Source organism: Drosophila montana, unplaced genomic scaffold (assembly GCF_035044405.1).
Source record: "Drosophila montana isolate Dmon_TW-CO22-7 unplaced genomic scaffold, ASM3504440v1 contig_3326_1, whole genome shotgun sequence".
Classification (NCBI taxonomy): Eukaryota; Metazoa; Arthropoda; class Insecta; order Diptera; family Drosophilidae; genus Drosophila; species Drosophila montana.
In genome coordinates, this window is record NW_026998210.1 from 248,454 (window position 1) to 275,339 (window position 26,886).

General features: G+C 44.2%; 6 protein-coding genes across 8 annotated transcripts; 3 read left to right on the forward strand and 3 right to left on the reverse strand.

The window, feature by feature from the left end:
• The first annotated feature begins 321 nt into the window (after positions 1-321).
• On the forward strand, positions 322-8,858 carry Dok (docking protein homolog). The gene is made up of 3 exons (XM_064691108.1): positions 322-641; positions 1,617-1,937; positions 5,822-8,858. Exons 1-3 carry the CDS (start codon positions 558-560, stop codon positions 7,448-7,450), a joined length of 2,034 nt encoding a protein of 677 aa, XP_064547178.1. The 5' UTR covers positions 322-557; the 3' UTR covers positions 7,451-8,858.
• LOC135434502 (uncharacterized) lies at positions 3,084-5,041 on the reverse strand. 3 transcript variants are annotated; one of them, XM_064691111.1, is made up of 4 exons: positions 4,948-5,041; positions 3,731-4,888; positions 3,434-3,642; positions 3,084-3,361 (listed from the first exon to the last, which is right to left on the reverse strand). In XM_064691111.1, exons 2-4 carry the CDS (start codon positions 4,826-4,828, stop codon positions 3,142-3,144), a joined length of 1,527 nt encoding a protein of 508 aa, XP_064547181.1. In that variant the 5' UTR covers positions 4,829-4,888; positions 4,948-5,041; the 3' UTR covers positions 3,084-3,141. The 3 variants fall into 3 exon arrangements, with proteins under 3 accessions (XP_064547181.1, XP_064547179.1, XP_064547180.1); XM_064691109.1 differs by having other exon boundaries at positions 3,084-3,382; XM_064691110.1 differs by lacking the exon at positions 4,948-5,041 and having other exon boundaries at positions 3,084-3,382; positions 3,731-4,922.
• A 400-nt stretch (positions 8,859-9,258) lies between the features above and the next one.
• Positions 9,259-12,117, forward strand: Acsf3 (Acyl-CoA synthetase family member 3). Its single transcript, XM_064691117.1, has 3 exons — positions 9,259-9,440; positions 9,509-9,698; positions 10,166-12,117. The coding sequence occupies exons 1-3, from the start codon at positions 9,363-9,365 to the stop codon at positions 11,734-11,736; spliced, it is 1,839 nt and encodes a 612-aa protein (XP_064547187.1). The 5' UTR covers positions 9,259-9,362; the 3' UTR covers positions 11,737-12,117.
• Positions 12,118-13,071: 954 nt separating this feature from the next.
• Positions 13,072-14,100, reverse strand: LOC135434509 (antigen 5 like allergen Cul n 1). The gene is made up of 3 exons (XM_064691118.1): positions 13,923-14,100; positions 13,456-13,856; positions 13,072-13,404 (listed from the first exon to the last, which is right to left on the reverse strand). The coding sequence occupies exons 1-3, from the start codon at positions 14,073-14,075 to the stop codon at positions 13,152-13,154; spliced, it is 807 nt and encodes a 268-aa protein (XP_064547188.1). The 5' UTR covers positions 14,076-14,100; the 3' UTR covers positions 13,072-13,151.
• Positions 14,101-15,287: 1,187 nt separating this feature from the next.
• On the forward strand, positions 15,288-16,547 carry LOC135434510 (uncharacterized). Its single transcript, XM_064691119.1, has 2 exons — positions 15,288-16,032; positions 16,124-16,547. The coding sequence occupies exon 1, from the start codon at positions 15,399-15,401 to the stop codon at positions 15,942-15,944; it is 546 nt and encodes a 181-aa protein (XP_064547189.1). The 5' UTR covers positions 15,288-15,398; the 3' UTR covers positions 15,945-16,032; positions 16,124-16,547.
• Positions 16,548-16,695: 148 nt separating this feature from the next.
• LOC135434506 (uncharacterized) lies at positions 16,696-25,478 on the reverse strand. The gene is made up of 10 exons (XM_064691114.1): positions 25,403-25,478; positions 21,840-23,111; positions 19,995-20,176; positions 19,686-19,909; positions 19,140-19,600; positions 18,211-18,290; positions 18,050-18,148; positions 17,535-17,986; positions 17,297-17,466; positions 16,696-17,220 (listed from the first exon to the last, which is right to left on the reverse strand). Exons 2-10 carry the CDS (start codon positions 22,858-22,860, stop codon positions 16,736-16,738), a joined length of 3,174 nt encoding a protein of 1,057 aa, XP_064547184.1. The 5' UTR covers positions 22,861-23,111; positions 25,403-25,478; the 3' UTR covers positions 16,696-16,735.
• Between the last annotated feature and the right edge of the window lie 1,408 nt (positions 25,479-26,886).

The window sequence follows — 26,886 nt, forward strand, 5'->3', positions numbered from 1 at the left end:
TGGATTTTTTCGCGAATGCGTGGTAACATTCATATCTATCGCAATGATTGTGACCACTAAATAAATAAAGGCGGCAACACGTTTTATTTAAAATTATGTTACGTGGCCTGATTCAGTTTGTTGCGTCTTTTCATAGTTTATTTATTTCGCTACAAACAAGCAAGATATTTGCGCATATCCACGCAACGCTTCAACTATCGCAAAGTTTAAGCGAGACACTCGAATTGCTATCGATGTTTTCGTGCCCAGCACGATCGCTACCGATCAAAGTACTCGATAGCGTACATCGGTGTGCTGGTAAAATAATAGTTCGATTTCGATTGCAGCACACAGAATGCAGCTCTGGGAGCGCATAAATAAATAAAGTTACTCGAATTGTTGGCCAGCGGCTGCGTTTATTTTTGTTGCGGTCAAATGTAAATATGAAGTGTGAATCTCTAATTGCATATACCAAGCAATACAAATCGTTAAATATTTATGAAAATTGACAAGATCGCGTTTTGTTACTGGCCAATTGAATACGCAAACGAGAAGCATCGGCAACGGGCCTCAACAGAATGGATGTTGAAATACCTGTTTTGGCTGGATATCTTAATGTTCCAACACAAACTGGATTTTCGCTAAATCGTATCTCGAAAAAGGTAAGAGCCTGGCAAAGAACATGCATATTTCACAATTAAACTGCAACAATTGCACAAATGTGCAATGCCAAATGCCAAATTAATTTGAAATGCAACTTTCGTTATTTTGGCAAATGCGTATTAAAACAGGACCTCGCCATGTGCATTTGTGTGTGTGCACTTGTATGCTTGTGTGCGCATAGGCGTTAGTGTGTGTATGTATATGTGTGTGTCTAGATATCTCCATCTGCATACTTGTTGCATACAAATGAGAAGCATAAGGTGGGAGAAAGAAAGAAACATGCCAAACGGCGAGCCGAACATATTTTCAATTTGCGTGTGCGCGCCTGAGACGTACACACATGCTCGCACACAATAAACGTATGTATGTATGCGTGCGTGTATGCTCGCGATGACGGCTGTTTTGGGGATTCATCCATGCTTCATGGTGCCGTTGTCTCCATATACAAATACATATATGTACATATACATATATAGATATATGTATATATATACGCTTGCATATGTCAGGGAATTCTTAAGTGCCTCTGAGGATTGGGGCCGTGCCCAGTTAAAATGCATGTATGTGTCGTTTTGTTATGTAAGTCCGAATTTTCGTTGGAAATTTGATTAGCACAAACATTAAAACCCGATCTTACAATGTTTTGCGCGAGAGGCTAACACCAAATTAATAAACCCAACCTTCGAGATGTATTCGAAAAGTTGTCAAAACCAAAGACTTGCACAAGTTTTATTGCTCTTTTGATATGCTATTAGAAGAAATTACTTGGAGTTGCCCGGAATTTTCGACTTAATTTCTTTGTATATTATTTATATTTTCAAACTCGATCTTATGTTTAGCTTGAGGCTAAAACCAAAACTTCGAGTTGTACTCGATTAGTACAAAAGTTCTCAATTTATTTTTGGTATTTTAAATCATTTTAATAATTTTTGATTAGATAAATGATTAGATTCGTATGCTCTTATATATTCTAGAAATCATGCAGTCGCTATTGTCTCCTATTCAAGGCCAGTCGCCATGGCATCGCACGCCTGGAGATTTGCGAGAATAAAGATGACAAGAATCCAAAGATCTTCACCCTTGAGAATTGCGTTAAGATCACACAGGAGCCGCCGCCAGCGAATCTCATACAGATTGTCAAGCGGAATGGTCAGCTAACCCTCAATACGAACAGCGATGAGGAGCTCAAGGATTGGGTGACTGCACTGCAAACGGTCGCCTTTTGCGACAATAGCGGCCTCCATGCCGCCCACGGTGCCATCGAGGAGGACAATGATCTATATTGCAGCTCATTTGTAAGTCCCACAACTTAAAGAAACTAACAAAGCTTTCAGCTTTCACATCCGAAAGGTATTTAGGAGGAGAATTTGAAACCCAAAACTAGTTTATAGAAAGTTGTTAATACAGCAACAGATTCTAGGCAAGCCCAAAGGGAGCTTAACGAGAGATGTTCTCAATAAGTTGCAGTTCCTTGAGAGCTCTTCAGAAATTGATAACTTGGTTTCATATGCAAAATTCACAATTCAGACTCTTTGTGGAGACTTGCAACCTTTCAAGCTTTCATAGTGTACCATGATGATTCGGTGCGAGGAAAGTTTATTGAGAAGAACACAAATATTGCTCGAAATGCTTTGTTCGTATCTAAGAAGCGCAGGGAAAATAATTATTGCCGAGTATGGTTAAGATATCTTGATATACAAAAAAGTTTTCCATACAAGAACCTCAGTTTTGACCGATCGTTCCTATGGCAGCTATATGATATAGTGATCCGATGTTGATAGGATTTTGCATTTATATGAGCAGCAGAGTAAATCTAATAAATGCCGGGTTTCGACGAGATATCTTGAAAAACAAAAAAGTTTGCCCCACAAGTACTTAAGTTTCAACCGATCGTTCCTATGGCAGCTATATGATATAATGATCCGAACCAGCCGGAAAGAGCCGGTAAAACTGGGAGACTAGTTCGCATAGAAACAGGACAGACGGACATGGCTATGGCTATATCGACTCAGATGTTGATACTGATCAAGAATATATATACTTAATGGGGTCGGATATGTCTCCTTGTATGCGTTTCACATTTGTAAAAGTGTATCTTATATAGGATAACATTCCAGGCAACATGGGGATATTCCTCTATTGGCTGGGATCAAAAACTCCTCCTCCTACTCAAAAATTTTGATTACTATGCTATTTGTCTCAAATAAAATATATTTGAGAGGTGTCTCAGCTTTCCGAGCAAGGCTTAAAGATAGATTCATACCCAACGTACGAATAAATTAATGAAATTATGTTAAATACCCGAGAGGCAGGAAAAGAGGCGTTTTTAAAGCTTAAAGCAAAACACCGCGGCCGGACAAGGCCGGGTTTTAACGGCAATAATAAAGGAACAATAGTTTTTGGGGGAGTGGATAGAGGAAAGACAACAAAGATGGTTTGTAAAAAAAAGTATATTCCTTTTAATATTTTGCTGCGTTCTCCATTTAAAATCCATTTGACTTAACAACAGACAATGTCATTGTCAGTGTAGCGCTTGATTCGATTGCCGCTCGAGTAGCCAGATCTTTGCAACCATTGAAGGTAGTTGGAGAACTCGTTGAAGGTCGCATAGCGCACCGTGTTGCACATGTGGCCGTGATGATAGGGACAGGATGGATCGTAGATCCAATCGCGCGGACAGCTGCCGTTGCCGCCAATATGCCTGTCCGGCTTTAAGCGGCTAACAGGTGGGCGGGACGGGCTGTGATTTAGCGTATTTGATACTGGCCTACTGGCCTGTAGGCATACTCACAGATCGGCGAGTCCATCGAATATGAGTTTGCGCACTTTGACCGACTCCCTCAAATACCTCATCGCTGGTGGACCGTCCTTGCGCCGATCGAAGCCGATTAGGAATACAAAGGGCATCACATCGAAGCGTATGACACGCATCAGATCCACAGCATAACGTTTCCGGAGCGGCCAATTTCCATTCAGCCAGAGTATGGCCGTGTATAGCACCTGGGAAATGATACAGGAAAAATAGACAGGTAGACGACAATCGAGTTGACCGTAGGCCGTGCGTAATTATTTTTTTTGCAATACCCACTTCCATTTCCGTATTGACCGACAGATTGTCCAATTGCAGCAGGCGTCGCACTTTGCTAAACTCCAGATTGCTAAACTCCCGACTGGCCGCATAGGGCAGCCAAACGCGTCCCACATAGGGCGTTATGATCTTCTCGATGTTGACGCAGACACGCTGCGATACGATATACATGGTTAGGACACGGTCTGTGGTCTTCAGCACATCGTGGGCGAGTCGCCAGCATTGTTTGGTCAGCTCCTCGATGGCCAGGAACTGCGAGGCACGCATTAGCTCGACCAGCTGGGAGAGCGTTACCGAATTGATGGGCTCCAGCATCCAGCGATAGATGTTAACAAAACTGCGCGATGGTATCTTCGATGCCGGCAGATACAGCACCTGCGAAAAGTTGCGATTGTTAAAGAAGGCGGACGTCAGGCCCAACAGCATGGCATGGCAATAGAATTGTTTGCCCTCGACCACAACGGCCAGCGTGGGTCCAATATTCTGGCGAAATAGACGGCATAGCTCTTCGACCAGGTCTGGTTTCTTCGGCAGCATGTTCGACTCCCAGCTGAGCAGCGGCTCGGTGAGCAGCTCATCCAAATAGATTTTTGGTACCCTCTGGGCCACCAGCTTATTGAGATCCGACATGGTGGCGAGCGATTCATCACATGTATGCGCGCCCGTATGGCATTCCGTGATGGGTATGGGATTCTTGAGCTTGTGATCGTACACCTGTTCGCGCTTGAGATCGTTAAGCAAATGCAGTTCGTTTTGCATATCCTTTTCCCATTTCTCTTGGCGCACGCGCTGTTGCTCTTTGATACCATCTGCGATTAGCTGCTGTCGTTGGGTTTCCTCCTCTGCATTTTTGCGTTCTTCCTCGTTTTTTGCGGCTGCATTTTGATCTTGTTCATCGTCTGCGTCAGAGTCGGTAACTCCCAGCTCCCGTTGATGGCTTATGAATTCGACAATCCGATCGTGTTGGTCTTTTAGCGATTTCTTCACCTCGATACTAGTCTTCCATTCTTCTTTGATTGCTCGTATTGGTGTCCAAACGGTTTCCGGGGCCTTTCCATCTTTTTGCCCCAATTCTCTTTTGGCACGCTTCGAATCCATTCTGCATACGTTGAATTTCGAATTTGCTTAACCAAATGTTCAGGGCGTTACACGCAAGTTCTATAATATACAATGCTTAATGTTATAAATGTACACAAAAAAAAAAAAAAAAACCAGACCAGCTTGAAATTTAACTGTGCAATCGGCCACAAGGCCAACTTGTTCGTTCTCAAAAGTGGCACTGATCGCACAATCAAAGCTTACTAAGTTAATTGCTGGAAACTGCTGAGGTCTAGGTAGGCTATTTAGAAGAATACTGAACGACTGGGCAGTATAGAGAAAGCGAGCTGAAAAGAGCGTAGAACAATGCGTTGAAGGAACGAAAGTAAGCAACGATCAATTGACATAACGTTTACGAATATGAGGCGAAGAAGAAGAACTGCACAAACGTTAACGAATGGGGAAGAAAGAACATGAAAGAGAACAGACGAAATCTATGCAACGTTTAAGAATGAAGCACAAAGAAGAGTTGCCAAATACAAAGGGAAGAGAGAAAGAGAGTGAGAGAGTAAGAGAGAGAGAGAGAGAGAGAGAGAATGGTCTTGAAAATGAAATGCTTTGCAATGTTTGCAAATCTGACACAAAAAAAAAGAAAAGCAGGCCAATCTTGTTTTGATCATAAGAATGAATATCAAAAGTGTGTAGTTAGCGATACGTAATATTTTGCTTGGAACTAGAAGCCAAGCTACGATAAGAAATGTGAGGCAACTGTTTTTTTTTTGCCAACCAATTGCATAAACAAAATGTAAATAATATGTGAATGTAATCGCGTTATCGTTAAGAAAACAAGCACGAACCGTGCCTACCTCCAAATGGAAGCTTCAATTTCTAGCAGCAACAAAAAGCAGCCTAATTGTGGCAACAGCTGCAGCTGGCTGCCACACGATACTCACACAAACAAACACACACACGCACACACACACACACACACACACACACACACACACACAATTAGTGGCAATTGATGCTGATCACATTTCGTTTTATCAACAGGACGGTTTGTTTATTATAACGCTGATACCCTCGGAGGCGTCCATTCGGTGCAACATCGAGCCGCGCACATATATGCTGCAGATGACGCCAACGGAACTGCAGCTGAAATCGGAGGATCTGAATGTGACAATTGCCATGTGGCCGTATCGATTCATACGCAAATATGGCTATCGGGATGGCAAATTTCAGTTTGAGGCGGGACGCAAGTGTACAACGGGCGAGGGCGTCTTTACGCTCGATCACACCAATCCGCAGGAGGTCTTCCGCTGCATGTCCGCCAAAATGAAGTCCATGAAGAAGCTGATCAGCGGCGACAGCCTGAGCAGCATTGAATGCGGCGAGAATCAGTTCAGTGCCGCCGCCTGCATGGAGCCCGGCTCGCGCAGTCCGCTGCCACCATCGCCATCGAGTAATCCGCATGCCGGCGAATTCGAGATCAATTCCACGCAGAGCTGCATATCGCTGCGCGGCTTCATCAGCTCAAATGATTCGCTCAATAATTTTTCGGCCAACAGCAGCGCCGGCACCGGCACCGGAGCTGCCAACAGCATCAGCCTGTCTGTCTCATCGCAGGCCGCCGCCGCAGCCGCCGCCGCCGCCGCTGCGGCCGTTGGCAAACACATTCCCAATAAGCCGCCGCGCAAGCTGCCAACGCCGTTGGAGAAACTGAATGTGGTGAGCCCGACGGCGACGGGTCTGCTGACTGGCCAAACTCAATGTGATAAATATAAGAATCTTGTGAAATATGAACCGGTTGCCATAACATCATCATCGCCCTCGGATGCCAACAGCAAGAACAGCGGCTCGGCTGTGATACTGAAGCCGGCATCGCCGGATCCGTTGCGTGGCAGTCCGCCGGATTTGCCGCTGCGCAATGAGAGCTGCGGCAAGCAGCTGTCGCTGGAGCGCGACTACGAGTCCATTGAGAACATAACCGATGCCTGGAAGACGCGCGGCGTTGGCGATGTGCGCCACTGCGAGCGCATACCCGCCCTTAGCTGTGACAGCGATTTTGTGCGCCAGCGTTCGTTCGCGCAGCGCGACAAGCGCAAGGATCTGAGCACCAGCACCTGCAGCAGCACCCCCAAAATTATTGACATTGATATTGGTGAGGGCGTCGGTGTGGGCGTGGGCGTGGGCGTCGGTGTACTGATCTCGCCGGATGCCAATTACGATCGATTGGACTTTCTGTCGCCAAACAATAAAACCTCCAGCGGCTACAAGACAATTGTGAATGTAACGCTGCCCACGAATCGCATGCGCAGTCCGCCGCCGCCGAACGAATATGAACTGATTGCTAGTCCAGATACTGAAAGTTTTCGCAAGGCCGATGACAGTCATCTTGGCTATGGGGTCCTGCGCAAGTCCACCAATAATACTGCCAGCAGCAACAACAACAACAACAGCAGCAATAACAATAATAATCTTATTAATAACAATAATACTAATAACAACAACAACAATACACTGCCCGCCACTAACAACAGCAACAACAACAACAACAATGCAGCTGGCACTGGCCACTGTGCCACGCCCACAACGAACAAGAGCAACAACGATGCCGCCCTCGATCATCGCAATTACAACGGACTCAACTACACGATCGTCAGCAAGCCGAAGCGCGTATGAGAGCGAGACGGGCAAGCGCCAGAGAGAGGAAGTGAGAGAGAGAGAACACAGACAGCTACATAGATAGTTAGACAGAGAAAGCGAGAGATAGAGCGAGAGAGAGAGAGAGAACAGAGCACAAGAATTCTCATTTAGAAAACGAACAAAAAATTGATAAAGCACATAGAAAGAGAGAGAGACAGAGGCAGAGGCAGAGAGTGAGAGTTACAGACAGTGGATAGAGAGAGAAAGCGAAACAGACAAAAAGATAGATAGAGAGAGAGCGAGAGAGAGAGCGAGAGAGAGAGGGAGCGCATTTATAGGCAATAATTTGTATACAACCAGTGGATGATCTCTAGCGCTCTCGTTGCATTTACAGCCCCAAAACAGCACAGTCTTAAAAAATCTTAAGATCAGATCATAAATCGTTTAAAGAGTAGTAGTATTCCATATGGAATTAAGATTCTTTAAAAGGGCAGCAGCCCGAAGTGCGATTAGACTAGGTGAATCCAAACCTAGCCAGAGAGTTGTTGTCTGCAGTCTTCCATGTAGCTCCTCAAATATTATGCCTAAAAAATAAATATATGCAGTCGAGCTATTCTATACAAAATTACTCTCTTTATTTGTCCAATTAGTTTATTTATAATGTACCTTTTGCTGTTCACAAAATGTCTAATTAGTTTATTTATAATGTATCTTTTGCTGTTCAAAAAATGTTCTGTCACAAATATCGAATAACTTTGATCAAAACTCGTTGTGTTTGTTGGTGCAATATTTGTTTAATGTCCAAATTAGTTTATTTTTCATATTCTTCATTCTGTTTCGTACTTCTTCTTGTCATTAGCATCGGGGCCATATCCGAATCTCAGTTTCGATTGAACCGCATTGCATCATATAATATTAACAATAACCTACTTAAGATTCGCAGAAATCAATGCAACTTAAGTCCAACTCAAAATGCGTTTCAAGAAATTATCTTAATCCGGTTTAAGTTAAAATATTGGTTGATTTGATAATGAACTTGTTTTCAATATCTTAAGTATGTTATTCCAATAGGAGTCTCAGTTCCAACTCTCTCAGCAACGGCAACGGCAACAAACAACATCATTTACTTGCGTGTACATATACATATTTAATTAATGCGAATTCTAATATATATATATATATATATATATATGTTATATATATATTGTTCGGGGAATTTTGATCTGTGTAAACGCCATTTGGTTACTCGATTTGTGCATATACCAAAATTGTGGCCAGTTTTTCCAATGTACTTTGATTACTTTTAATATTCAGTATGCAGTTTATTATTTTTTTTATTTTTATATATATAAATATTATTTTTTTTTGTATTGTCGTCCCTATTAAATGTGTAAATAAATCAAACAAGAAATTGTAATAAAAATTATAAAATTTAAATGAAAAACCAGTAAATAGGCTTTTCATATATTATATATCCATATCCTATCTATGTGAACTCGGGCTCTATGAGGCTTGTAGATATCAAATTTGTTAAGTGGATCTATACCGAGCAAAGGTTTTGAGCCGAACCGGTTCGATTTCGGTGGTTCAACTTATTCTTAAGCATGAACCAAACCTTTGAACGAAGTGAAACCAGAAATGAACCATGTTTTAAGCCCCAAGGCTTAAATAAGTTCGTCCACAAGCATTGTATTTCTTTAAAAACCTTTGAAACTTGTATGGAAGCGAGTTGAACCCAAAGTTGGTTCGAACCATGAACCAGGAACCAAAGTGGAAACTGTTTTTGATTTAGGGATTGCAGCCCTGTTGCGAACAGAGTAAGCCATGAAAATTGTGTGAAATATATGTGGATATGAGTTAATTTGATTGTTTTTGTTGCATTGAAGTTCGACAAATCATTTGACTGAGCATTCGAGAAACGAGAAAACATTTGGGATACTTTTGGAAGATGTTGTCACTGAGACGCTTGCAAAGATTTCAATGGCGCCCGTTGGTGCGTCTCTGTTCGGCTGAGCTAGTACACAAAGTGAGTGCGGCCCAATTCAAGTATCTACCCTAATATCTATATATTTAACTAATTGAATGTTTGAATAGGACACTTTTATTGAGAAGCTGCGCAACAGCTTCAACGAGGATGAGCGCAATAATTTTGTGGTGCCGACATTCAAGAAGGCCATGCTCTTTCCGGACGAGATTGCGGTTAAGGATCTCAATGGCGAATTTACCTACTTTCAGCTCTACATAACCGCAAAGAAGCTGGCCATTCAAATATCCAATTTTTGTGGTAAAACAAAAAAAAAACCAACACACACACACACACATAAAAGTCGGCAGTGCCCGACTAGAAGATACCCAATATCCAGCGCCGAGCTGCCTTCTTCTTTTATCAGCCCCACTTTTCGGAAAGTCCAGTCTTGAATAAGTTCGGTGTTTGTTGTCCGATCAATTTGATACTTTCAGTGCATAAATATGGCATGCAAATATGTCCAAATTGAGTCTTCTTTACCGTTCTGATGGAACTGAAGGAGCTATTCCAAAAGTTATGATACGAAAGTCCAAAGAGTACATTTCTCTAGCTCCTCGAAGTTCCGTGAGTTGATCAAAATAAGGGGATATCGATTTCCGAAATCGTTCTGACCTACATACGGACAGACTAAGGGACATGGGTAGATCGACTCGGTTGTGGAAATATATGCATACCTTATAGGCTTATAGGCTGTTCCACGTGTGCCTAAATCGATTGTTTTACAGGCAGCGCCTCGCAGTCGAATGTGGCATTCTTGTGCTCGACGAATGCCCTGTGGATAGTCATACAGTGGGGCTGCTGGATCTCTGGGCAGGTGGCAGTGCCGCTGGAGCCGAATCAGGCGCCGGATGAGCTGCTCAGCCAGGCGACGGATTGCAAGGCCAAGCTGCTGATTGGAACACCCGAATGCGAGGGCATCACACAGGATCTGGCTACAAAGCTGCAGACGGCCAGCATTGTGCTAGACCACAGCTTTGTGCCCACATCGGAGAGTGTCGCCTCCACGGCAATGTATGCCAAACAGCTGGTGGGCCTAAATGGCGCCCTCATACCGGAGAGCACGCTGCCCAATGACTATTATGCCAATGCGCCGGCAATGCTGCTCTATACGCCCGGCTCGTCGAATGGCCGGAACGGTGTCGTGCTCACCCATCGGAATATCGAGGCGCAGATGCGCTGCCTGGTAACGAGCTGGCATCTGAATGCCAGCGACTCGATGCTGCCGCTCATCTCCATGAATCGCATGCATGCGGCCATTGGCGCCCTGCTCGGTGTCGGCGGCAATATATTGTTGCAGCAGAAATTTGATAGCCATACCGCGTGGAGCTCCCTGTTGGGCATCAATAGCCCCTCCAAGCAGCGCGTTAACATCTTTCTGGCCATGCCCATCATTTATAAGCGTCTGATTGCCGAATATGACAAGATGTTTGCCCAGGACTCGCGCATGGTTGAGTACATTGTCAATCATTGCAGGCAAAAGATACGTCTGATGGCCACCGCCTTTGGCCTGCTGCCGGAATCGGTATTCTATCGCTGGCGCGAGATAACCGGCCAGAATATATATGAATACTATGGCATGCTGGAGACGGGCCTGGTGCTGGGGCCCACGCTCGAAGAGCAGTCGCCCAACAGCAATACGGACTATCGTCCGGGCACATTGGGCGCACCCCTCGTTGGCGTCTCGGCGCGTCTGGTGAACAGCAATGGGGATCAGCTGGTCAGCTGTAATAGTGTATCGTTGCCAGCAGCCGAAACCGGCACAGATCCGCCAGAGCAGAAAGATCCGCCAAAGAGCACATTGGTGCTCAACACGGTGGTGGGCGAACTGGAGATAGCTGGCAACAATCTGTTCCCACGGAAGGTGAGCGGCACTCGGCCACAGAAATCGTCCCCAGAAGAGGAACAACAACAGCAGCAGCAGCAGCAGCAGCAGCAGCATCAGCAGCTGCAGGCGGAGCTGACGGAGCCGCCCATCGAGAAGTACCTGAAGACGGGCGACATATGCGCCTATCGTAATGGCAGCTTTCACTTTCTGAGCAAATCGACGGACGTATTCAATGTGGGTGGCTATAGGATTTATGGATCCGAGATCAAAAAGGCCCTCATCTCGCATCCGGGAATCAATGATGTCGCCGTTCTGGGCATACCCAATAAGTTGTGGGGACATCGGTTGGGCGTCATCTGCATATTGTCACCCGATTCGGATGTCGATCTGGAAACGATCAAATCCTATTGCTATAGCCAATTGCCCGCCCACAAGCGTCCCACTGTCTTCAAGACAATCGTTGCCAAGTAATTATCAATCAATCAATCAATCAATCAGTCTATCCAATTCATCCATTGATCCATCGACCGACCGATCGTAAAAGACAAATTTTTGTGTTTATTGTTTGAGTGAAAAAGAAAAAGAAAAGAAAAAAAAACGTAGGGAAAAAGAATTCGCTCTTTTTACAGACGATATTGCAAATAGATTGAAACTTGTTTCCAGTGGGCTCAACAAATGCAATACAGACAAGCTTGATTAAATTTTAGGATATTGATACCCTTTCGTGAATGTAAATACCGGACAGATAATAACCATTTATTTATTAACGAAATTTCTGTATAATCTAACAACAGCTTGTTAACTCACACACAGAACAATTAAAACTTGGAATTTTATCAATATACTCGAAAACTTCCATCTTATTTCTTTTCGCTCGATAATCCTGAAATCCTTATTTTACCAAAAACAACATGTTTCTATATATGTTTTGTATCTCCAGTTGGCAAAATAAGTTTGAAGCCAATCCAACGAAACTTTATGTTTGAATCCCACTTTTTCCACGCAGGGAAGTGGATTTTCTATGAAGTGTGAAACATGCCTCCAAAAACATCTTGAAAAATAAGTCTGAAAAATAAGTTTTGCACAAGAAAAAGTCACACAACCAATTTCCGACCATTTTTCACAGCTTCCGGTGGATTCCTGTAACTTGGGATGTATTCCGGCATGAATTGTGGAATTCGGTATTCATGAAATCCTAGATTTCATTTCAAAAGTAAGTACGTGGACTCTTTTTTTTTTTCAAATAGTAATTTTTCCAAATAGAATGTGAGTCTATATATAAGTTTGAAGGCAATCGAACGAAAGTTTGCTGCTGAACCCCCCTTTTTCCACGTTGGAAAGTGGATTCTCAGTAGAGTGCAAAACACGTCAGTGAATTTTCAAAGAATTCTTGGAAAATAAATTAGAGTGTAAATGGTAAACAAAAAAAGTCCTACAACTATTTTCGGACCCTTTCACAGCTTCCGGTGGATTCCTGTAACTTGGGATGTATTCCGGCATGAATTGTGGAATTCGGTATTCATGAAATCCTAGATTTCATTTAAAAAATAAGTACGTGGACTCTTGTTTTTCCAAATCGGTTTTTTACCAAATATATTGTGATTCTATATATAAGTTTGAAGGCAATCGAACGAAACTTTTCTGCTGAACCCCCCTTTTTCCACGATGGAAAGTGGATTCTCAGTAGAGTGCAAAGCACGTCCACAATGAATTTTCAAAAAAATCTTGGTAAATCTGCAACTACTTTCGGACGGCATGAATTGTTGATTTCGGTAAAATGTCCAACAAATAATAAGGCAAAGAACATAATATGCTCATCTGTTTAATATATATAAATATGGGAACATGAAATATTGCCCGATGTTAAAGAGCGTCAAATATTATGCCTATGGATTGGCAAAGTTGTAGTCCACATCTTCGCTGGTGGAGCACAGAGCGGAGCCCTTGGGATTGGTGCCACTTGTGCATGCTTCAGCGGGCTGCGAGCATGACTTATAAATGGGAAAGCCAATAAAGTTGGTTGCCGCATAATTACATGCGACCAGAAACGTGTTGAAGCCGCCGTCCAGATAGTTGGAGATGGCACAGCCGACGGCGACGTTGCGCTCGTTAACCATAACCGTAAAGTGGCCAATGGTGCTATTGATGGAATTAGTTAAGAGCCCATGGCTATAGACAAGCTCTACTTACGGTCCATTGTAGTTGTCGGGATACTCGGCTAGCTGATCGGCATTGATGTGCTCAGCTTCCGTTGCCCAATCCGCGACAGCGTCACGCAATATGCTGGCCACATCCGGCTCAGCGGAGCCCGAGGTGCCGTAGATGTAGAGATTCTGTCCGGAGTTCTTGTAACGCTGCGTATTATGACAGTCGTCGTGCTCCATGTGGCACTGCTTCACATTCAACTCGGCCAGACGCGCCAGCTCCGGATCCCAGCTAATTGTGGCCATGCGGCAAGCGCTCACCCTGATCCTGCCCTGGCCACTGGCCCATTGCTGGCGCAGGTGATTGTGGGCCACAACGGCCGCCTTCTGCGCCGCCTCATCCACAGCCAGGAGCTTGGCAGCCGCCGGACATGCGCTGGCAAAGCTCTGCAAGCAACGGTCGCAGTCAGCTGTGGGTTAAAGTGGAGCAGCCGCTAGCCGCCAGACGCTTACCCCATCGTTGCCGCATGCTATGTGCTTCTCGCCATCACAGAGGTCTGGCTGGCAATAGTCAGTCGCCAGGCTGCCCGCCGTCAGCAGGCCGAGCACTGCAATAGCTTGGATCATCAGCCGGTTGGAGCTGCCTTTGGTTCTAGCCGTTGCCATGGTGGGTCTGTCTGTGTTCCGTTCGCTGACAGCGTTCCTTATAGCGGCCACTCGCATGGAAATCGTGAGCTATTATCTGGCTTACGAAATTACAAATTCACGGCTTTAGCTGATAAGCTAAAGATTCGCACGAAAACCAATTAAGTATAGAGACTTTGACTCACAGGTGGAACAAGTAGAGCAACAGTTCCGAGGTACTCAAGAAAAGTTTATTAAAATTCATATGTAGCTGGAATTCCTGAGCAAGTTGCATATTTTATGAACATTACTTGACAAAGAAAGACTTTATTCTAAAAACGCGGCTGAGGGTTATGGGGTAAGGGGTAAGACGGTGTTACGAGCACTTTTGGGGGTTATATTTTAGCTATTTTATTTTCGGAGAGATAATACTTTGCATATTATGCATATAAGAAATAGAGCTTGAAAGAAATAGACTTTAGTTAAAATTGTTGCTTAATTACTAAAAATTACTACATTTTATCGGCAGAATTATGGCTTTATCACATAAAAACATAACACATCTAAACAAATCATGCCAAATTCTAAGCCGTACATGATTTCATGAGAATTGCATAGAAGGGCAACAGTCAAAAAGCAGAAGGTTTACTTGGCCTGCGATTGGTATGCATTCACACATATATACACATGCAAATAATATATAAAAGAGCTCAACTTTTCAATGTAACACATCTACTCAAAGCATGCCAAATTCTCTGGCTTACATGGGCTTATGAGAATCACATAGAAGGGAAACATTCAAAAATAATATTATACACACTTAAAATACACATATGTAATACATTCACATACATATGAAAAAAACTCAACTTTTTAATATAACCCATCTAATCAAAGCAAGCCAAATTGTAAGACGCACATGGGCCCATGAGAATCGCATAGAAGGGAAAGCAGCACAGACACGGCTTAAGGTTGTTTTACAAATATATTTTAAGGTCGGTATACACGTCCATTTTGGAAACTGGGAGCTAGAGAGTTATTAGATATCACAGGCTCAGGGAAAAACCAAAAAGAAATAATGTTAGTCTGAGATAACCAGTCAGCTCTAGGGTCCATAACCCGTTCTTATGGAACGCAATTCAAAGGGATACCCTCATTATTTTTTATTTTTTAACCGATCAGAGTAAACTTTGCGTTTGGGGAAGCGCACGCATTTCTTTTCGGTTCAAATATAGCCTGCTTTATTGGAACTTTAGAATTTTGTCTGGTGTAAGTGTCACTGGTTTTCGGACGCAAACTCAATTCGAAATTCCAAAAATTGACTGGGGTCCAGTTGGCGACCGAACCGAGTCGACGGCTGCAATAATGACGGTTACCTATTTGATACCAATATATCCGCCCGATAACAGATTCGTACTGGATTGGGATGACAATGTGGAGGCGTCGCTGTTGCTGGCACTTGGCTTCTTAGTTCTGATGCAGCTGATGCTCCTGATTTATATAGTGCTAGCCCATTTTCAGCCCTGCACACTCTATCGCCAGCAGCTCAACGAGAGCTACCGTCGGCGCTATAAGAATTTTATATTTCGCCGACTGCTGGCACAACTGGATCGGGCCTTGAGGCAGCGGCCGGGTGCTGGTCAGGAGCTAAGCTCATGTCTAGAAGCGAAACGCATGGCACAGTTGGCGATACGTTTGTTCTGTCGGGACACCACCAAGGTACTCTATCCGGAATACGAACTGGACTCATCGGCGGCCAGTGATGCTTATTTTGTGCTTGACGACGAGGAGGCCGAACTGAATTCCGCAGGCTATGCCAGCGTTAATTTTGATGTCACGGATGCATTCCTAGAGAGCCTATTGTATCCGAAACGCGCTGACATCCCCAGTAAATATAAAACAAAGTCGTGAAACTGTTAAAACACCTTATCACTAAGTTCGTTTATTGTGCTGACATCGCTGACATCGCTGAGGACTATCTGAATTACGACTTATTTCCGTAAGTATTCTCATTTTCTGATAACTAGTCACAATACTTACACGCTGATGTGCTTGAACCTTGATTCAATATACTTATATACTCGCTGAAGTTTCTACTCGCTGAAGACTTAATTCGCCAAATCAAGCCCAAGCCCGCTCAACCTGACTCGCTGGAACATTTATTCGCTAAAGTATTTGCTCGCTCAAGAACTTTTTCGCCGAGTCCCGACTCGTTGAAGCACTTACTCGCTGGATTACGTACATCCTTACTCGCTGAATGCCTAATTCGCTGGAAAAAAATAACTGTAGCAGTCTCGCTGAAGTTAAGAACGCGCAGATGCACTCATTTAAGTGGAACTCTCCCATTCGCTTAAGACTGAAATATCTACTCGCTGAAGTCTTTGCTCTGAGCTATTGAACTGAACTATTGAAAATTTGTATTAAATATATGTGTATATTTTGCAAAACAACTCGAACTTTTCACTCGCACACAAAAACCAACTAGAAACATAACATAAAAATATACATATATATGTAATTAGAAATAATTGCTTATATTAAACATTAGCATCCTGTCGATATACATACTTATGTATGGACTCGTATACCTACAGTTACATATATACAATTTACAATAAAAATTATGACAAACGAAAAAAAAAAACAACAAAAAAGCGCGCGAACAAAACTAGATTTTAACGGATGATAGCTGCACAGAACAATCACTTTTTGAAACAGATCTTGAGAACGCGTATGACTGGCGCCTCGAACAGTGCGGATATGACAAAGGCCGAGCCGAAGGAGACAACAGCATTGCCGAGGAATGTGGTCAATATCATGGGATTGTTCAGATGAACGGTGCCGCTCATGTGCGATGAGCAGATGAACATTATGATCGGATGGATGAGATACGCACAGTAGGTGAGGCGCGACAATGGCCAGAGCACGCGATAGGAGAGTATCGCATTGACGGCGGGCGCCAGGCCCCAGCAGCAGGAGAGCACAATCCAGACGAGGCCACAGCCGAAGGCCGTGTGTCCGATGCCCACATAGAAGGCCGTGTTCACGACGCTCAGCTCGCCCGGCCAAACGCCGAAGATGACAAGGAATAATATGCCCAGACTGCAGGCCCACAGACTAAGATTGAGCCGCCTGGAGATTTGCGGCGGCGTCTTCACCCTATATAGCGCATAGCCGGTGAACATGCCTGCGGATCGGGGCATTAGTGGTTCGTGGTAGCAGAAGGGTGGGGGGGGGGGGGGGGGGGTAAAGGGAGGACTTACCCACTATATAGGCGCCCACACGCTGCCAGGGCTTGTCGTAGAGAAAGTCAAAGGACTCAAAGGGCAGCGCCACCTTATGGGTATACTGATGCTGCATGGAGATGATGCCCGCAATGCTCCACGAGCTGACCAGAAACACAATCAGCGTCAGAGCGACAGCCTTGAAGTATCTGTAAGTGGCAAGCGAAGATTGGGATTGGGATGCGTTTGATAATGCAGCGCCCAGCTGGATACTCACTTTCGGGAGAGGGCCAGCAATAGGCATGCCATGCAATAGAACTGCATATCGTTGGCCATATACCAGCTCCACATCATGCACATCTCGTGCTGCGGAAAGTAGTTGTTGATATAGAGTATGTTGCGCCACCAATAGATGCGGCAGGTGTTGTGCTCGATTTTGGCCGGCTGGAAAACGGACGAGTCCAGGCCCTGCCGCACGGCAAAGTCATTGAACAACACCACAAAGAGGTAGACGGGCGTGAGGCGCAAATAGCGATAGAGAAGCATCATGAACGTGTCCAGGCAGCTGCGCTTCAGGAAGCTGCACGGCGGCCCCGGCGGCTTGCGCTCCTGCTTCACATAGAGCAGGGTCACCAGCAGGCCGCTGATGAAGAAGAACGAGTCCACGGAAAAGGTGGCATTGCCAATGATCTGGTACCAAAACGAACGCTCCGTAATGACGCGTTCGAACTGCGCGCAAAATTGAAGACAGTTAAATATAAAGCGAGATCGGATTACGGTTCCGGAGCCTACCTTATTCTCGCCAATGGCAAACATTTGCAGATACGTGTGCACCATCATGGTCCAGAGCACAGAGAAGACGCGCAGCCCATGCAAGCAGGATGTGTGCGTCTGCAACGGGATTCGCATTAAGAGCTGGAGAGCCACCAACTGGACAAGTTTAGCTAACTTACCTCCTTGGTCTTGTCTATGTTCAATATGGCCTTCGCGTTCGTTTGCAGTGCGAAGCACAGCAACAGCTGCTGGTGCAGAGCTGCAAGGATTGGGTTTAAGTTGAGTTATTTGTAGATATGGCTTACACATTTTTCATTGAATTTAGTTACGTTAAAATTTCTGACCACTTGCTTGGAAATCACGTCTTTCTCACGTGGAAGCCGATCGGTGTTAAACAAAAAGATTCACAAAACCGATTTTCACTTATTTTCCACATTCGCGTGTGAAAATCTCTAAAACCGCCGTGCACTTATATCACAAAAGCTACAAACTGTAACAAATTTAACTATCTAGTTCTAAGGGGTTTGCCCTGCGATCATCATCAGACAGACAGTCAGTCAATCAATCAATCAATCAGTCGGGACAAACAACTATATATGTATCTATATATATATATATATTGTTTACATTGTTTAGCGTAGTTCTGCTCTGTGATCATCATCAGTCAATCAATCAGTCAATCAGTCGGGACAAACAGCTATATATACATACGTATATACATACATACATACATATATGTATACATATATACATTGTTTAGTGTAGTTCCGCTCTGTGATCATCACCAGTCAGTCAGTTAATCAATCAATCAATCAATCAGTCGGCACGAACAACTATATATGTATATGTATCTATATATATATATATATATTGTTTACATTGTTTAGTGTAGTTCTGCTCTGTGATCATCATCAGTCAGTCAATCAATCAATCAATCTATCAGTCGGGACAAACAACTATATATTATATATATGTATATACATTGTTTAGTGTAGTTCTGCTCTGTGATGATCATCAGTCAGTCAGTTAATCAATCAATCAATCAATCAATCAGTCGGCACGAACAACTATATATATATTGTTTACACTGTTTAGTGTATAGACCTACCTATGGGCTGTTCGGCCTCGTAGGTGCCCGGGACGCCCGCACAGCTGCCCGTTTCCACCTGGTAGTCCGTCATCTCAGTCTTTTCCGACTGTTTGCCCGTCACGGCCACACCCACGGCCAGGGCCACGCCCACCGAGGTAGATGCTGTGCTCTCGCCAGGCATTGCCTCGGTTAAATTAGCAGCTGCATCCACATGACGCTGCCTGTTGCCATTCATATCCATGTGCGCGTCCAGGGCCGACTCGCTGGCCACAATCCCATTGCTGCCCAGTGGACGCATCTGGAACAGCTCAAAGGGTTTGCCATAGTAGGCGGCCTCGTAGTCGCCGCCCCCCTTGTTGGCCGCATCGCATTTGGCGCTTATCGCTGGTATCGGGGCCGCAACCAGGCGACGCTTATCGATCTTTAGCTGGCAATAGGTGGCCACAATCATCACCAGCAGCAGGGTAAGCAGAAAGCTTCTACACAGATCAGAGAGAGAGAGAGAGGGAGAGAGAGAGAGAGAGAGGGAGAGTTGGGGCAATGTTGATGGCCTCTGGTACTCACATGAACACCTGAAACTTTAGCTGCCGCCAGTGGCTGTAGGGGCCGGGCACGGTGCGCACGCGCAGCACCTGCAGCGCCGGCTGCTGGATTTGGCCGCTGGCATTGTGTGCAGCCAGCATGGTCAGCATCCGGGCGTAGGGATCCAGCGAGAGTATGGCCTGGACATCGTGCGCCGAGCAGGACTTGGGCAGGCACTCGCCCAGGCTCAGCATCTGCTGCTGCTGCTGTGTGTGTGTGTGTGTGTGTGTGTGTGTGTGTGTGTGTGGACACTCGGTATAGTTGGGCTAACAGTCATCTCGCTTCACTTACCGATCGATTGAGGCGTGGCAATTGCAGGGATACATCCGCCACATAGAACTCCAGCTCAAAGTGCTTTCGCTCCCCGCTGCCCGACAGCTGCCGGTTGAGCTCCAGGCAGAATTGCAGCTGACCCAGCCACTTGTCATTGCCGAACAGCAGCTGGCCACGATAGCGTCCCGATGCATCGTATGCTGTAATCAATGATCAATAAAGTTATATCAATGCGGATCGATGGGGATCACAGTGATCTATTGATCCCATAAAAACCATAATGCTTCTCCAAAGACCACCTATATACCCTTAAATATCGCTGAGGTTCATCAACTGATCTTTCGATGATCTTTCGATGATCTTCAATTTGAAAGATCGGAAAACCTCTCGTGATCATATTCACAATTACAAAGAATTGCATCGATTACTGATCGCAGCTACAAGTTTGCCCATTTCTAAGATCACAGATCACAGTCATGGGTTATTGACAGATCCAAATTTGTATAAATAACACTTAAGCTGGCAAAGAATTGTTTTCATTCAAATATTATGTTCTCCGTAAAGATTCATTAGAAATCAGTGAGTAGATCAGAAGACCTAGCAAATCTATCTATCTATCTTCGTCATCATCACGATCACTTTTAAAATCACAGACTTCCATTTTAAGAACGAGAAACCACTGAAGATCCCTTCATTAAGATACATTTAAAGATTCCAAATGAGTTAATCTCAGCTTTGGAGTTTGATTTCCGCTGAAAAATCGAATCACTGATCAGTTTTTTGCCTTTGCTTGCCTTGTAGATCAAATATTACCCTTTGAGTCACACCATAAAGCTTTCTGATAATTACATGGAAATGGAAGACATAAACTATATAAAAGAAATTTAATTAATTAAATTAAAGTCTTATATAAGAACCCAAAGTTCTGTTTAGTAAACAGATCTTGGGAAAGGCTTACTTTCACGATCAGTAAAACTTAATAGGGTATTAAAAAACTGCTTAGGATTGTGGGAAGTTCATCGGGAGGCAGTAGAACACTCGATTAACTAAGATTAGTTCGCTCCACTCCTTAGAATACGAAAAAGATCTTATGTATTCGTAGTCCCTTGCAGTGGCTATATATCATAAGGGATATCATAAAGCTCTATAAAAAATGGGTGTGGAAGACTTTTCTCCATTTTTAAAGATATCTTGAGCGAACTCAGCATTTGCGAGTTTCACTTTATTCCTAAATTATCTGTAAAAGCTTTTCAGATCGGACTATAATTTTATTTTATATAGTTTATTCTGTCGCAAAACAAAGCGGACTTATGAAGGCATCTCTAAGGTGCATGCCTGCAAGGGCATTACCCTACACCCACGATTAAAATGGGTATAATGCTTTTGAACAGATGTTTGTAACAGGCAGAAGAAATCATTTCCGACCGTATCAAGTATACATATTTTTCATCAGAAAAATGAGCTGAGTCGATCCCGAGAATTGGGATTTAAAATATAGATATATTCGCGTATACCATACGCAGAACGATATCCCCTTATGTTTTCATAATATCGATAAATATCGATTTTGAGTTGTGGTTTCTCAAACTTGTTTTGTAGGTTCTCGTATAGTATATATTATATGAATATAATAGTTCACGTTATGTCTAGAGATCCCGCTTCCACCTAAAATTTAAACAAACTCATTTGAGCTTTGGTATCTAAAAGATATCTAATCGGAAAATAAATACGGATGTTAAAACAAGAAGATGTTAAAGAAGGAAAACTAGAATGTTGGTGATGCCAACAGCTTGGCGCTGTGTCCAGGGTATCCCCTCATCGGGCACTCCCGATGAGAGCACGCTCTCCCATCAGTTTACTCACCTTTCTGCGCCCACTCGTAGCTGGAGTGGAGTGCGGTCAGGTATGCCTGCATTTCTAGGCCACAGCCGGTGCGCACACTGGTGCGTATCTCGGAGATTTGCCAGTAGAAGTGATCGTAGAGATTGGTCACGATCTGAAAGTAGTTGGCCGAGCCGTAGAGGCTCTCGGCCATGCTGCTGTTGGCACTGCCGGAGGAGCCATTGCCGCCTCCCAGATAGCGACTGATGCTGTTGATGGTGCTGCCCAGGGTCTTCAGCTGCATCTCATCGTCGCTCTGCTTGAGCAGCTCGCGGCCCTTCTTCGTGGATGGCTTGTTCCGCACTATTTTCAGGATGTGTGTGCTGGGCGTGGTTGTTGTTGTCGCTGCAGCATTTGTGGTTGTTGTCGCTGCTGCAGTTGTTGTTGTTGTTGTGGGAGCTGTGGTGGGCAGCGTGTAACTGGAGTCGGGCAGCGCTGATATATCCACATCGACAGCATCCGTGTCATCGGGATTTGTGGGCTTGTAGCTCAGTTCGGGCGCATTGCCCGCATTGCTGAGCACATGCTGCTCCTCGCTGCTGAGATCACCCTTCTTGATGACCTCATGCTCCAGATCCTCCAGATCGCCCAAATTGAAATCAAATGTTACCGGATGCAGTTCGTATTCCTTCAGTGGATGCGGCTTAACATAATCAATTGTCGGCAGCAGCTTGTCCAGCGGCAGGTAGGGCTTCTTTTTCGACGGCTTCTGCGGCGGCAGCACCTCGTGTATGTTTAGCGTTAACGGCGGCTCCTCCTCGGGAGTGACCTCATGCAGTATGGTAATGTTGTTCCGGCTGCTAAAACGATGCGCCGTGGAGGCCAAGGCCTTGCCCGGTGCCGAGCCACCAGCTCCACCAGTTCCAGTTGCGGCATGCAGCTCGGTCTGATTGGGCGCGGCAACAGATTGGCTGGCGCACAGGATTACCGTTAGCAGGATCCTGCATTGTCCAACAGTTGGTTTGCTGCTGCCGCCAGGCCAGAGCCTTGATGACCTTGACATATCCGGATCCGAGTGCTGTTCCACCTGCTTCACCTTGGTCTTACTGCTGCGCTGTGGCCTGGACTTTGGCTTGATGTCTCGTTGCAGTCGAGTTTGTTTTTATTTAATCGCTTGACTGCATTTTTTTTTTTATTGATTTTTCTCGTTTCTCAGTTTTCACGTGTTATTTTGTTTCTGCTCCAAGTTGCAATTCTCACTTGGCGCTGTCATCGTTCTGGGATTTCAGTTCATGTGGAGTGCACAATGGCCATCTAGATGTTATATCTATATATCCATATATATATATATGTATATAGATTATTGATAGAGTTCGTTGTACGTTTACCCCATATATTATTGCGTTTTACGGCCTGGCAACCAAACTGTGAGCAGTTGTTTATGATCCGATTTGTTGCTCGTTTTTATCTACATACATATATATATTTTGTATGGTTTTAATTGTTTCTAGGCGGGCGCAGGTTGCACGGATTGCCAAAGCCTGCCGCAGCTGCTGCTTTCACAGGCAGCTAAGAGGAAAATTACAAAATTTCCTGGTTTAACTTGTTAAACGTGTTGCCAGCACCGAGCAACGCCGAGTGGTCCGTTCGATGTTGGCCAAAGCCAAAGCCGATCGGGCCGATGAATATGCCTATGCCGCCGAATGCTGCCTGCTGTTTGAGCTGTTTGAGGGGAAAAATGCTGCTGATGTCTCGAGTTAGCCTTTCTTACATAACTTCCGCATCGCGCCATCAATTCGCATTGCTGCGATGATGATGATCTTTGGCACTGCATTCGCAGTTTTCACCTGATTATGCAATTTTCTATATGCTCCAAATTGATCGCTCAATATTGTTATTGGCTACAGCTAGTCATTAGTCTATTATCGCTCTCTTATCTTTTATGGTCTCAGTAGCTGATTTGAGCTTAAATATAATGCCAGGGAAATCAAAAGAAGTCAAGCTTGAATTATGTTCTGCTTTACCTGGACACACATTGCAATTCCCTTCGACTTTCTATTTACTTTTGCCTTAGCCAATCTTAACCGAATCCCGATATGATCATATCTCTTTAAATTACCTGCGAAATCCTTAGTATTCTCTCTTTAATCTCTTGGAACTAGCTCCCCGAGATTCTACAACAGTGCAATATCTTTTCTTACAGAACACAAATCCAAAACAATTCTAATAAATGGCTTTACCCTCTCAAGCCCAATTTTACATAACAATATCGTATCACACTTTAATAGGTTCCTCCGTTAAGTAACCCGTAAGAAATCCTTACAAAAAGAGTAAAGATTCCACAAAATGGACCTATTTATGTATATCATTCTTTGCTTAAACATAATGTAAATCATTATTATTATTATTTTTTGGGAACCCATCATCTTATTAAAGCCATCATATTAATGAGCGCTTGATCCATGTACTTGCCTGGAACTGAAACCCCTTTCCTGAATACTTTTCCACAGACAGGAAAATAAAAGCCAGACCTTACTCAAATAATCTGTACTATGTCTGTCTGTTTGTTTTTCTATTCTATTATCTAAATTACTAAAGCAGAGCAGACATATTTTAAGCAATATCTTGAGCGGTTTCTCCCGAATTCCTGCTTGTGAGCATTTTCCTCTTCCCTCCTAAGCTGGAACTCTAATCTAACATTTCCAACTTTTTGGTGGGTTTTCCATATGCTCTTATTGGTAGAAATTAAATCCAACGCATAAGCTATTACCATATTGTGTTCCCAAAACGGAGGTAAAGCTGTGGTTAGGTTAGGTTAGGTTGATGAGGTAAGCGCGGGTAACGATAGATCCCAAAGGAAATAGTTTTAAAGACAATGGAATTTAGTTTTGCAAAGAGCTCAACAAGTGTCAAAGGGATGTGACAGTGTCTAGCTTTAACAAATAGTCTAAGACCTCTTTCTTCTCAATATCTTCCAAATAGCAAAATCTGTTTCTCAAGACAGCTGTGAAGAGACCTTAGTTAAGCTATTAATCTTCCTCAAACTGAACTAACCCCTCTTCAAAAGTGTCTTTGATCTTGAGATAAAGCAATTACTTCTACTGCCTATTTAAAGCAGACTCGCAATTCCGCAACAATTAAAGCTCCATTGTAATTCCCTTTGCAACACCTTAAGCCAACCCGGAACCAAGCCCAACTTAAATCAAAGAGGCCTTTATCTAGCCCCTACCACAGCCCAAGTCTAATCGAATGACATCAACTAAAGATCTGTTAATTAATGTTGAGCCACTGAATACACTCATTCGCATATTCGACTCATTTGCCACATTCACAAGCCACAAGACACATGACTTGTGCGGGTGGGGGAGAGGGCGGGGGGTGGAGGGGTACAAGCAAGCAAAGTGGTGCAATATACTGCAATTCAATTGTTTGCCAATCGTAACAACAACAACAACAATAAAACCCACGCAATGCTGTGTGGGGGGGGCGGGGGGAGGGGTGCAATTGTTGCGCGCTGGGTGGTAATTGGAGAGGTAAACAACAATAGCAACAAAAATAAAAGTAACAAAAAGAAACAACACTAGAAAAAAAAAGCGGCACTAAACTGTAAAACTGGACACGACGGCCACTTTTTGGTTAGTTTTTTGGCTGACAACCGATGCTCAACCGTTGCGATGAAAGTAAAAACCGCGACTGATCAGGCGCCGCCAGAGCTGGCAGCGCTGAAAGCCAATGGACGGCCCAAAAAGCACAGCCGAGGCTACTCACGAGCCGCGCCGAAGCCGAACCGAAGCCGCGCCGAAGCCGAGCCGAAGCTGAGCCGAGCCAATGCAGGCAAAAGTAAACGCAGAAAATGTGTGAGGGGGGAGGGGGGGGGGGCGGAGCGGAGCGGAGGCGAGCTGAAGACAGAGACACAAATGCAATTGCAAGTGCAAGAGTCCGCCTTTGTGTAACTGGGTGTGCGTGCGTGTGTGTGTGCGTGCGTGTGTGTGTGGAAAAGCGCAATAAAGCAAACAAGCAAAAGTCATAATGTGCACTAAAAACCAGGCGAATGCAATTGCCATGGAGGCCACAGCTTGGTCCAAAGCTGGCTCTTTGCCCGCTATCCCAAATGAAATCGAATGTATGGGATTCAGTTACTGCAAGACAGACTGAGAGAGAGAGAGAGAGAGAGGAGCACTAGAGAGGTTGGGGGGGAGCGAAACAGGCATTACAGCGTGATAGACATGCTGCAGACGCAAAAAATAAAACAACCAATAAGAGTGCTCTAGTCGGGAGAGCTCGACCGGCAGATGCTCTACACCCAGTGCCAAGCTATCTCTACGATATTCCTTCCCTCTTCCCTCCTTGCCCCTTCCTCATCTTAATGCAATTTTCGGTGCTTAAATATGGCAAGCTCATGGCTGTACCCTTAAAAAGCAGTTGATTTTCCAATTTGGCTAGGTGTTCAAAATTTGTATATTTTATACAAGAACCTACACACCAAGTTTGGCGTATTTAGCGAGTTATTATAGAACCAATATACTCTCCTCACTTGAGCGAACATGAATATGTAAGTGCAAGCCATGAACCGAGCGCACTGACCAGCTACCAGGTGAAACGAACCAGTAGTAGCCTCCGCTTCGGCCCTGCGCTCGCCGTTGCACCATGATATGCAACTGGCAGAACTAGCTCGGATTCAGCAACGCCAACAACAACAACAACAACATCAAATTGTCGCAGTGCAACAAAAATGGTAAGAAAAACATCACGAAATATTCGCACAGAAAAGAGTTCAGTGGCAGCCGCACAAAAAAAACAACTGTGACCGGCCGCACCCTCCAAACTCTGAAGGCGAGTGAATTGCGAATGATTTGTGAATGTGCTTTAAGTCTCAAGTATTTGATTGCTAAAGCTAAAAGATCCTAGTCCCAATCTCAGCCTAAGCTCAAGTCAATGAAAGGGAATGTGCTGTACATGTGTGAAGGATTGTATTCTAATACATGTGTATATATTATAATAATGTTATTGGAATTATATGATTATTACAATCTGAAACTTGCAAATGATTTCATTCCATCAAAGAAGATTTAACAGTTATATTATTATT

Coding starts and splice junctions, on each gene's coding strand:
- Dok (XM_064691108.1), top strand. CDS start 558: ATGGATGTTGAAATACCTGTTTTGGCTGGATATCTTAATGTTCCAACA. Junction 642..1,616: donor TAAATCGTATCTCGAAAAAG/GTAAGAGCCTGG, acceptor TATATATTCTAG/AAATCATGCAGTCGCTATTG. Junction 1,938..5,821: donor ATCTATATTGCAGCTCATTT/GTAAGTCCCACA, acceptor TTTTATCAACAG/GACGGTTTGTTTATTATAAC.
- LOC135434502 (XM_064691109.1), bottom strand. CDS start 4,828: ATGGATTCGAAGCGTGCCAAAAGAGAATTGGGGCAAAAAGATGGAAAG. Junction 3,643..3,730: donor CGGTCAATACGGAAATGGAA/GTGGGTATTGCA, acceptor ATCATTTCCCAG/GTGCTATACACGGCCATACT. Junction 3,383..3,433: donor TTCGATGGACTCGCCGATCT/GTGAGTATGCCT, acceptor GCTAAATCACAG/CCCGTCCCGCCCACCTGTTA.
- Acsf3 (XM_064691117.1), top strand. CDS start 9,363: ATGTTGTCACTGAGACGCTTGCAAAGATTTCAATGGCGCCCGTTGGTG. Junction 9,441..9,508: donor CGGCTGAGCTAGTACACAAA/GTGAGTGCGGCC, acceptor ATGTTTGAATAG/GACACTTTTATTGAGAAGCT. Junction 9,699..10,165: donor TCAAATATCCAATTTTTGTG/GTAAAACAAAAA, acceptor ATTGTTTTACAG/GCAGCGCCTCGCAGTCGAAT.
- LOC135434509 (XM_064691118.1), bottom strand. CDS start 14,075: ATGGCAACGGCTAGAACCAAAGGCAGCTCCAACCGGCTGATGATCCAA. Junction 13,857..13,922: donor TAGCATGCGGCAACGATGGG/GTAAGCGTCTGG, acceptor CGTTGCTTGCAG/AGCTTTGCCAGCGCATGTCC. Junction 13,405..13,455: donor CCCGACAACTACAATGGACC/GTAAGTAGAGCT, acceptor TTCCATCAATAG/CACCATTGGCCACTTTACGG.
- LOC135434510 (XM_064691119.1), top strand. CDS start 15,399: ATGACGGTTACCTATTTGATACCAATATATCCGCCCGATAACAGATTC.
- LOC135434506 (XM_064691114.1), bottom strand. CDS start 22,860: ATGTCAAGGTCATCAAGGCTCTGGCCTGGCGGCAGCAGCAAACCAACT. Junction 20,177..21,839: donor CTACGAGTGGGCGCAGAAAG/GTGAGTAAACTG, acceptor CATTGATTACAG/CATACGATGCATCGGGACGC. Junction 17,987..18,049: donor TTGCCATTGGCGAGAATAAG/GTAGGCTCCGGA, acceptor TTTTGCGCGCAG/TTCGAACGCGTCATTACGGA.